This window comes from Camellia sinensis, chromosome 1 (assembly GCF_055761805.1).
Source record: "Camellia sinensis isolate YWXY chromosome 1, ASM5576180v1, whole genome shotgun sequence".
Classification (NCBI taxonomy): Eukaryota; Viridiplantae; Streptophyta; class Magnoliopsida; order Ericales; family Theaceae; genus Camellia; species Camellia sinensis.
Genome location: NC_138961.1, coordinates 94,060,521 through 94,072,258, shown reverse-complemented (window position 1 = coordinate 94,072,258; position 11,738 = coordinate 94,060,521). Strand labels below are relative to the sequence as shown.

At 30.2% G+C, this 11,738-nt stretch overlaps 1 protein-coding gene across 4 annotated transcripts; it reads left to right on the top strand.

The window, feature by feature from the left end:
- Window positions 1-239: 239 nt before the first annotated feature.
- Window positions 240-10,297, top strand: LOC114282508 (protein HOTHEAD). Of its 4 annotated transcripts, none has more exons than XM_082880969.1 (6): window positions 240-555; window positions 644-790; window positions 2,568-3,209; window positions 7,329-7,714; window positions 8,677-9,203; window positions 10,106-10,297. In XM_082880969.1, exons 2-6 carry the CDS (start codon window positions 706-708, stop codon window positions 10,155-10,157), a joined length of 1,692 nt encoding a protein of 563 aa, XP_082737095.1. In that variant the 5' UTR covers window positions 240-555; window positions 644-705; the 3' UTR covers window positions 10,158-10,297. The 4 variants fall into 4 exon arrangements, with proteins under 4 accessions (XP_082737095.1, XP_082737105.1, XP_082737099.1 ...); XM_082880973.1 differs by having other exon boundaries at window positions 347-555; window positions 693-790; XM_082880979.1 differs by having other exon boundaries at window positions 343-790; window positions 7,332-7,714.
- Window positions 10,298-11,738: the final 1,441 nt, after the last annotated feature.

Genomic DNA, 11,738 nt, shown 5'->3' with positions numbered 1-11,738 from the left:
ATCTTGGGAGATAAATGCCATTTATCTGTAAGCACTGTAGCGGGACGAATCTGTCTTAAGGATAGAATGTCACACACTCGACTTGATCTTTTTATTATTCATTCGGTTCGGTAGAATTTATTTTATTTGTTTGACTTGGTTTCAATTTATTTATTTTACACAGAAGATTGTTCTAACAATTGAGTACATATATACATACATATGTATATGATGAATATTTTTTATTTGTCTTTTGACCTCTTCGAGGATAAAATTTTGGTTCCATCCTGATTGATATAGTTCTTAATTAATGTATGCATTTTTTTTTTTTTTTTGGGGTCATAGTGAAAGAATGGCTGAGATTTGACTTCATTCACAACCACAACTGAGAGCTATTTTTGGAAGATAAAAGGAGCGAAGGGCAGCTGTTTTATTTCACATTGCATACGTTTCAACAATCTCTAAGGAGATTCTGAGTATTTAAAACATTGATGTAGTTGAACTATCAACTCCCTCTTTTTCCGAGAAAGTGTGACATTTGTTTTCCCGAGAAAGTGTTACGAAGTTCTTTGTGCGGTGAGGGATGTTTTGCCGCTGAGATCGTTAAGATTTCCATATTTATTGAAAGCGCATTTGATAGTTTGATTATTGGTGTTGTGTGCAGAGAAACAAAAGATTAAAAGTTTCCTTTTGCTTTTGTGCTTTGATTGAAGTCACAGAGAGAACATGAGTTCAAGGTTGCGGTGGAATTTTATTGCTACAGCTCTCCTTGGAATTCTCTTCCTTCTTGATTCTTGTTTCTCAGAGAACGGTATCTTCCTAACCTGCGCTCTCTCTCTCTCTCTCTCTCTCTCTCTCTCCTTATTTGACAAAACAAAGCCTGCGACAAAATTTTCTTTGCCGATCAAAAAACATATATTGGTAATTTGGTCTCTTGGTCACTCAGCAAAAAAAAAAAAAAAAAAATTAAAATGATAGCATTATTGTTTCTTCATTTTTTATTTTTATCTTTTGGGTTTTGTTTTAGTTTTTTCAAAACCCCTGTACTTGTACACATCATACTCATCTTCATGAATTCTATTTAAATCGTCATTAAAGTCATCTATTATTTATGTGAGCTTGATATTAGCTCATCAACTCTTCATTTATACCTTTTTCAAAACTTTTTGTGCGAATGTATCAAATATTTCTTGCTTTTATAGAGGGTTAAAAGTCACGTCTCAGCTTTTAATTCATTTTCATCTCTCACAAAAAAATTAAAAAAAATCAAAAGCAATTTTTAATCATTTTTTCAAAACACCTAGAGTCAGATTAACATGATATTAATAGGCCAATTCATGTATTTAAGAAATTCAATGAAAGTTTCGTTAGAAAATTAAGGCTGTGCCTGGAATCATGATTTCAAAGGTAAAATTTTCAAATCACTTTTCAAAATTTATAACTAAACAAAAAATTTAAAATTATTCCAAACTCAATTCAAAAATTAATTTCAAAACTCATAACTAAATACGCAACTTAGAATTCAATTCAAAACTTTTTTCAAAATTCTATTTTAAAAGAAAAAGTTCAAAAAAAAAATATTTTTATTTTTTAAAAAAATTATTTTTGGAATCATGATTTCTGTGTAGAGTCGTATTTTGAGTTATGAGTTTTGAATTGAGTTTTAAAAAGAGAAAATTTGTTTGGTTATAAATTTTGAAAAGAGTTTTGAGTTGTATTTTGAGTTTTGAATTGTATTTTGAAATTTTTTGGATTTATTTTTTTTAAATATTTAAAAAATTTCTTAATTTTATTTTTTTAGGGTAAATATTTATTTATTCATTTTAATATGCACTATATTTCATACATTTATGTGCTATATTTTTTTTAATATTAAAAAATTTTAAAAACATTATTTTTTTTATTTTAAATATATAAATTTTATTTTATAAATATATTTTTAAATATTTTTAATTTTTTTTTGTTATGTGTTGGTTATGATTTGAGTGTAGAGAACTCTGTGGAGTTTCAAATTATGCGTTTGATTATGAGTTTTGAAAATAATGTTTGAATTGAATTTTGAGTTATGTGTTATTTACAATTTGAGTGTAGAGTTGTATTTTGAGTTTAAAATATTAAAATTAAAAATTAAAATATTTACAAAATAAAATAAAATGTTTAAAAATAAAAAAAATTTAAAATAAAAAATTAAAATTTTCTTAAATATTTTTTTAATATTTTAACAAAATAAATCCAAAAAATTCAAAATTCAATTCAAAATTCAAAACTCAAAACTTTTTTTTAAAATTCAAAATTCAAAACTCAAATTTTTTTTCAAAATTCAAAAACTCTTTTCAAAACACTTTTAAAAACTAATAACCAAACAATTTTTTTTTTTTCAAAACTCGATCCACAATTCCACACTCAAATCAGAACTTCAAAAAGAGAATCACAATTCTAAACTACACCAAACGCAACCTAAGACTTGTTAGAGAATTTTATTTTATTTCTTATGATGAATTTTGGTTAGAATGAAAAGCGGATGAAAAAAAAAAAAAAAAAAATCTACAATTAAATGCATTAACCCTGTCTTTCTCAAACACACACAGCTCCATATCCCACGTTCGCCCGCGATGCAACACTGGCACCCGCAGAGATATTCTACGATTACATCATCATAGGCGGAGGAACCGCGGGCTGTGCTCTCGCGGCTACTCTCTCACAAGGCGCAAATGTTTTAGTGCTGGAGCGAGGCGGTTTGCCCTACGGAAACCCTGCCATCAACAACATGGACTCTTTCGCTGAGACTCTGGCCAACATATCTCCATCGTCCCCTTCCCAACCCTTCATCTCCACTGACGGTGTCAGTAACGCTAGAGCCCGGGTGTTGGGTGGCGGAACTTGTTTAAACGCCGGGTTCTACACCCGGGCTAGCACCGCCTACGTGGGGCGAGTGGGTTGGGACCAAAAATTGGTGAATGAATCGTATGAGTGGGTGGAAAATAAGGTGGTGTTCCGGCCACCAATGTTGGAGTGGCAATCGGCGGTGAGAGATGGGTTGCTTGAAGTGGGTATGCTGCCGGACAATGGGTTCACATATGATCATATATATGGGACTAAGGTTGGTGGGACAATATTTGATCAAGATGGTCACAGACACACTGCTGCTGATTTGTTGGAATATGCTGATCCAACAAAGATTACTGTTTATTTGAATGCCGTAGTACACCAGATCTTCTTCGGAACAACAGGTGATCATTGATTCTAGTTTTTTTTTTTTATTTTAAATGCTTTAGACAACTAATTCAACATCACTAACGAGGTGAACCCTACCATTGATGTGATAGTTTAGCTTCTTTTTTTTTTTGTTTGCTTGTACTACCAGTTCATTAGAGTTGATATTAGTGCTACACTTTTAGTAGTCTATATCACCGTTGTTTTTTTTTTTTTTTTAGTTAAAATAATGGTAGTAATATTAAAAATTTTACTAAATATTTTATCAAAGTCTAAGTCTACCTAAGTATGGGTTCACATATACATGAGACCTTTAGTAAAACATTTGATAGAAATTCAGTACCTCTGCCATTTTCTTTTTTTGTTGTAGTATCTCCGGTTTACGTTTTGCCCCTTTATATTTTCTTATTTTGGCTATTGCTATTATTAATTTTTTTTTTGGGGACCCATTTCAAGTTTTTTCATTTACTTCTAAAGATAAGTTATATTTAAAATTAGATAAAAAATACTACATTAATTGTCACATGATATGATAGTATATTACTATATTGAGATTTGGATTTGTGTAAAAAATATGAATTATTTATAATAAAATCTTTTTATATTATGCGTTTGTCAATGTGTTATTTTTTATCTATATTTGGATATATATTAACTTTTAAAATAAATTGAAAAACATTTGAAATATAAATAAAAGGCTAATGTGAAAGAAAAAAGAAATTTTAAAGACCAAAATAAAAATTAAAAAACCAAATATAAAATGGCTAAAGTTTAATTTTTCCATCTAAAGTATGTGCATGTGATGTGAGATTTTAACTTTTCTAAAGCAAAAATGTCAGAGATTTTAAATATTTTATCAAAAATTCTATAAAACACCTGCTTAGCTAATCAATTAAATCCATTGAGTGGGCCCCTGTAAAGTTTAGGACAGTAAATATTCTCACGAGGAAAAATTATTCCATACAAATGTAGCAATCCTACAAATCAATTTTAGCAATTTATTGGTGTGAGACTCACACGACTCCGCACCAATGAATAGCTGAGAATTAATTTATAGCATGACTAAATCAATGCTTTTAGGGTGTTGAATAATTGCTCGAAGGTAGGTGAACTTTAAAGAAACAACAGTGGTAGACATTAGGGGTGGACGCGGGTCGGTTGCGGTCATGAAACCTTCAATTTGTCATTCGTTTATTAGATTGATAGATTTAAAAAAATCAATCCGCATCTGTCCACCAATCCAGCGGATGTGGGTTGAGCGGATTGACGGATTGGTAGATGGATGTGAATCGGTTTGACGATTTAAAATTTTATAATTTTTTTTCATATAATTCAACTTGTGCACATTCTCAAAATAATAATAATAATAAAAAAGAGTATTACAGTCAATAACTTAAAAAAGTATTACAATCATTGAATGTCTCATCCACATGTTACAATCACAGCATGCTTTATTCACATAAAATATTACAATATGTGATTCTTAAAATATAAAAACAATTCAAACCACCAAAACAATGAACAGAGCAGTAGTAGAGATTGTATACTTCTGTATTGTTATATCAATATCTGTTTTGAAAATAAAAATCAATCAGCATATATCATGTTTTTTATTTATTATTTTTAGAGTTAGATTTCAACGCTAAAAAATATAGATAAATAATACATATTTTTTTTTTTCAATTTAAAAAATATATTCAAGTTGAAAACTCTTTTTCAACAGAATATTTAAACTCTTTTTCAATTAAAAACACAAATAAAATATCTAAACAAATTGAAAATACAAAGTCTTACAAATTGCTAAGGGTGCTCGCGGTTTGGCGGTTCGGTTGCGGTCAAATGAATCTCAAATCCGCCATCCGTCCAAAATTAGGCGGATTGAAAAAAATTAATTCTCAACCGTTCGCTCGTCATCACGCATCAATCCAAAATGCGGTGGATCGATTCGGTTTGGTCGGTCTGAGCAGATTGGTATATCCGCTACTTACCTCTACTATACACTAATTTTTTTATTACCAAACAGTTATATATGTGTGGTCTTACATGTGTATGGATTCTACACTTTTGTGAGTGATTTGATAAATTTTTTGATAATTTATTTTGTATCCCTAGCATTTTTCTTAAAGAAAGCACAATGCCAGACACATTAAATTTTTTATCAAAAAATCTATCAAATTCTTACATGGGTATGGGTCCTACATAAGTGTGAGTCCCACACCTATGTGGGTATTTGATAGATTTTTTGGTAATTTATTTTGTATCCCTAGCATTTTTTTTTTGAAAAAGAAAATATGTTAATATATTTGAAATTATTTGTAAATTATGTTAAGATATGAGCTCGATGTTTTGAGCAATTGACGATGTAAAATATATATATATATATATATATATATACATAAAAAAGAGAATGATACTTGAACCTAAAATTGTGTATTTGATAAAAAAAAATATAAATAAATAAATTATCACCTGAGTATCGCACAATATATAATCTGGTTAAAATCTGGTCAGGATCACTCATGTTTTCCGATCTATCTGTTCTATCCATCTCTTTATTCTCTCCAACACCGGTCTCACATCCTCACATTGGTGGACCACATTTGTTTATTTTATTATTATTTAATTTGTTTTTATAATATATACCATCTTATTTTACTATATTATATGCTAACCAAAAAAAAAAAAGGTTATGACTTTTATAAGTGTACTTTTTGATTTTTTATGAAATATGAGTTGTGTTTGGGTTGAGTTTGAAGTGATGTGTTAGAGAGGTGATATGACTTAAAGGTCCACTGTTTTTATTTTTTTATTTTTGGTTACGATGTGTTAATTACAACCTTGGTTATGGTCAAAACACTATACAGTTATGTGTTAAGTGGTATTAATTATAAACTATTGTGATATTTTAGTTATGATTGAAAATAATTAAGTTTTAAAACAAAGTTTCAAAACCTCAAAATATTATAATTTGCATTTATTACACAACAAAATTAAGTTTTTATAGTTTTGAAAGTTTTAAAACAAAGTTTCAAAACCTCAAAATATTATAATTTGCATTTATTACACAACAAAATTAAGTTTTTATAGTTTTCTTTTTCAAAAAGTATGAATTATAAAGTTTTCTTTTTCCAAATACAACACTTAGGACTCGTTTGGGAATATACTTTTTTAGTAATTTTTTGGATTTTTAGCTAAAATATGATGTAAAAAAAACTAGTATGTTTGGGATGACTTTTTGACTTTTTACGAAAAGATGTGTAAAAAGTAGAGAGAAAAATGAATCTTTGACTTTTTGGTATAAATTGTTCGTTTTTTAATTTTTTTAATAATTTTTTGACTTTTTGACTAAAAAAAATACTTGCCAAACGAGACCTTAATGTCTTATCGTTATCGGCAACTGAAAATTGGGTTTGCTATTTATTGCATATTTGGGTATCTTAAGGCAATGACATGGTCTAGTAAAGTGACAACCTTATTTTGCCTATGTGAAAAAACAAAATGCCATTTTCTTAGGCCTGGTTTGGCAAGTATCATTTTTAGTCAAAAAGTCAAAAAGTTACTAAAAAAATCAAAAAGCCAACAACTCATACCAAAAAGTCAAAAATTCCATTTTCTCTCTATTTTTTGCACATCTTTTCGTAAAAATCTAAAAAGTCATCCCAAACATACTAGTTTTTTTTATATCACATTTTAACCAAAAATTCAAAAAGTTACTAAAAATGCCTATTCCCAAACGAGGCCTTAATTTGAAATAATAATGAATTTATATGTTCAGTTTATAACTATTAGACAAGTACTAGAGAAATTTCATTACAATTATATATTGGTACTACATCATGGCAGGCATGGATCTCTATGTTTATTTATGTTATACATAAATTAAGAAATTGTCAGTGAATAAGTCTATAATTATAGAATCGAACATAATATATATATATATATATATAAATGTGAAACAATTATTTAAAAAAAAAATTAAATCTTACTAATAAAATGCAACATCGTCTCTATTTATATATATTTGGTGTCTGATTCTTTATTGAATTTCTATGTTCTACAGAATTGAATGTTAATAAAAATCAATCGCAGTCATGTTTAATATTGCATTGTTTTCTTTTGTGATTGTAATATTACAGCAGGACAAGCAAAGCCAAAAGCTGAGGGTGTGGCATTTAGAGATGCAAGTGGAAAGATGCATAGAGCATACCTAAACAAGGGTTCTTCCATGAATGAAATTATATTATCAGCAGGAGCACTTGGGAGTCCACAACTGCTGATGTTGAGTGGTATTGGGCCCCAGCAACATCTCATGGCCCATGGAATAAAGGTGCTGATGGACCAGCCCATGGTTGGTCAAGGAATGGCTGATAATCCAATGAATGCAGTATTCATTCCAGCTCCTACGGCCCTTGCTGTCTCACTCATTCAAGTTGTAGGGATTCCCCAGTCCGACAGCTACTACATTGAGACAGCTAGTGGTTCCTTCTTTGGCTCTACTATTCCTCAAATGTTTGCAAATCAGGTTTGTTGTTTTTTAACAAATCATTTTTCATAACCATATATATATGGAAGATAGGATAATATAACTACATATCAACCCAGGGACGGAGGCAGCATAGGGCCAGGGGGCACCCCCCTCAGTTTTGCATTTTTTTTTTGTTATGTATGAAATGTATTTTCTTTTTTTTCTTAATATGTTCTTTTGCTAATGATTTATTATATTGTTCACAATAAGTAGTTATTTGATACTTTGGGAATATTATGTGGTATTATTTACGTAGTAATTTAAATCAATAGTGTAGTGCAAAATATTATAAATTGAATATAATGAACTAATTATTTTCAAGTAGTTGACATACCATTTAGTGTGATTTGTGATTTCTTATGCTTTGAACATCACGTAGGTAACGCCATATGGTACTCTAAGACTGTTTAATAACTTTCATTCAAAATACATTATTTATAAGCAATGTCATCTCTTTAATTTTTTCTGTCAAATAAAAATTAAATAGATTTTATAATAATTTGTGCTATAAATGATGTGGTTTTATTTTTTAAAATTAGAAATTTTGATCCATGATTTTTGTGCTAAAATTGCAAACTTACATCATCATCCCACACCGAGTTATTCTACACTATTATAGAATTGTGATTTGTTCTTATTAATAATGAATATGTAATTTTTTATGTTTAAATTTATCTCATAAAATGATTATTATCTTAGTGTTGCTCATGAATTTTTTTTAAATAAAAAATTATAATTAATAAGTGTGCCCTCTAACTTAATTTTCTGATTCCGCGACAGTATCAACTTAAAGTAACCTAAAAGGAAATCTTCGTTGCCATGAAAATTTGTGAAGAAAATTATCATGAACATAGAAATATATTTGAGATATGATGTTTTCGATTAAATTTCTAGATAAAAATTCTGAGTATGTAATATAACGATGCTAACATTGCAAAAAATGGTTGACATTGTTGCAGATGAGACACAACTCCACAGCGCTTGCTAATAAAATCAGCAACTCATTTCTAAACCCAGCTTCTCACATTGGAGTCCTGCTAGAAAAGATAGCAGGTCCATTCTCAACGGGCCATTTGGAGCTCAAAACCAGTGATCCAAATGACAACCCGAAAGTAACCTTCAACTACTTCAAAGACCCCAAAGATCTGCAGAGGTGTGTTGATGGCATGACAACCATCACTCAGATCATAGAATCAAGTGCTTTATCGAAGTTCAATTCATTGCCGGCAGAAAATCTTCTTGGGTTGATGCTGACATTGCCGGTGAACTTGAGACCTAAACACCTGCGTGCAGCATTGTCGTTGGAACAGTTTTGCATAGACACTGTAATGACCATTTGGCATTATCATGGAGGTTGCCAAGTTGGGAGGGTGGTGGATAGTGATTATAAAGTGCTCGGCGTAGACGCATTGCGTGTTATTGATGGTTCTACCTTATATGACTCTCCCGGAACTAATCCTCAGGCTACTGTTATGATGCTTGGAAGGTAATTAATCCTCATTCCTTTTTGTCACTATGATTTTGTGACAATTATTAGTCTTTTTAAATGTATATATCCAAAATTTAGTGGGAAAAAAAATCGAATTGGAATTGAACTTAAAATGTAGAAATTAAATTGTTTAAATTGAAATAATAGGAATAAAAATAAAATATATATCAAACTATTAGGTGAAAAGTTATTCTTTCACTTCTTATGAATCCACACAACAAATATCATATATACAAGTAGGGCCCATTTTTTTTTATTAGGGTCATATGCCGGTTTTTGTAATTTATAATTTGTGTCAATTTGGTAGGTTCAATTTTAATTTGATCACTTTTGTTCTTAAATTTTTACAATGTGGCAATTTAAATAAATTAATAACATTCATTAAGAAATTGGATAAAAATAAAAATAAATAAATGATTGATTTAAAACTGAATGTCAACCCCTCAATCTTTTTCATGAGAGTATTTTATCTCTTGATTTCATTGCAATTTCCAAAGGAATATTTTTAATTAGACTAAAATGAAATAATGTGGAAAATTCAGAAGTAGAACTCTATGACATGTGGCAAAAAGTAATTTTCAAAAATTTGAGACGGGTGGGTCTAAATTGGCTACGCCACTGGTAGTGCAGATTCACATAGAAAGTGAAAAAATAAAATAATGATCTAAATAAGTATATATTTTATTTTTTATAAAAAGATATGCAGAAAAATAGATAATTGATGTGATCCAAATAAGTGTACTTCTTTAATTTATGCCAAATAATATATTAATTAAAAGCAAGATTGGTGAAATTAATCGCTCAGTAATATAATTTTTCTTGTGATTATGATTGCTGAACTTTATAATATGAGACTTCATTTTTGTGGAGGTTGTAATCTTGAATTGTTTGCGGTGCAGGTATATGGGACAAAGAATTCTGCATGAGAGAATTCCAAATGGGAAGAAGTAGAAAATGATACTAATTACTTTCTTTGTTTTCAATCATGATGTGTTTTTAGTAACTTTATGATGTGTTTTTAGTAACTTTATGAATTTATTTGCGATCGATCTTGTCTAATATATAAAATAAAGAAAGTTTATAATTTGCAATTGCATTGTTGGTGTGTCATGTATTCAAACAGGAAAATGTTCCGGTGTGCCCTATGCAACCCTACACAAATTCAATTTTGGGGTTACAAAATTTTGTTTTTGTAAAGAAATCCAGTTAATCAGCTTATGTTGGGGGAAAAAACCAAAATAAGAGAACAACGAAAAATTTAGGGCCAATTACAAAAATAGTCCCTGTACTATACCCTGTGTATCATTTTGGTCCCTAACATGTCCAATTGTGTGATTTAGCCCCTCAATTTAATGAAGTGTGTCAATTTCGTTCAATAATTGACGCCCGTTTGAAATTTTGGACAAAAACCCAGCACCTGCCTCTCACGTGCTCCCTTTAACAATTACTGAGGGGAACACTCGTCTTTTCACCTCAAACCCTAGTTACCTCCCGCCAAAACCATATATGTCATCTCTATCTCCATTATATACACATACAGACTCCAAAATTGATGGTAGACGAAGGACAGAAGAAGAGGATGGATCATGTACTATGCCGATGCAGAATGGAAGCTCAGTTGAAGACTTCGTGGATAGAGAGCAACCCTGGACGGAGGTTTTTGGATGTCCTCAATATGGTGTAATTGTAGATGGAAAAAAATTGGGATGTCCTTTTGTTATACTGTTTGTAAAGGCAACTGAGACGTTTAAGAAAAAATATTGCAGAGCAGACATGCATGTGGATTCTTTCTATGGGTGGATCCTCCATTGTGTCCTCGTGCTCGAGAGATCATACCTGGGTTGCTGAGAAGAACCACCATGCTTAAAGAGCAATTAAAGATGCACAAAGTAAGACAGAGGAAGTTGATTACTTTGATGGTATTGTCATGACTCATTTTTTGGTGTTGGAACATGATTGGAGATGGTTCTGCAGCTGCTTCTCTTTCAAGCACTGGGAATGATGGAAATTAAAGCTTCTGGACTAGGAACGAAGTGGGTTTTTTTTAAAGTTTTTTTTTCTTTTTTTTTGTTTTTTATGGTTCTGCAGTTGCTTCTCTTTTTTTTGTTTTTTTGTTTTGAAGCTTCTGGACTGGGAATGGAGTAGGAATGAAAGTTTTTTTTTTTCTTTTTCTTTTTTCTTCTTGTAATTGATGCTTATGGACTACTGGGAATGGATTTTAGTGTTTGATTTTGTTATGTCCAGCGTTATGTAATTGAGGTTTTTTATGTATGAATGTTATGAGTATCCAAACATGTTTTGAACGACACTATATCAATGTGGAATGAAGCTGTAGCAATGCTTTTTAATCAATATTTGTTTATCAACTCTTGAGTCAATGTTAAATTTTTAAATGAATGTTGAATGAATTGTTTTTGTTTATCATTTTTTTCAATCACATTGTCTCATGGTGCATTGGTTTGTTCACCTTTGCCGCGTTGGTTTGTTTCACTTTTAGCAAACATGATGCAACCTATTACAAGACATAGAAAT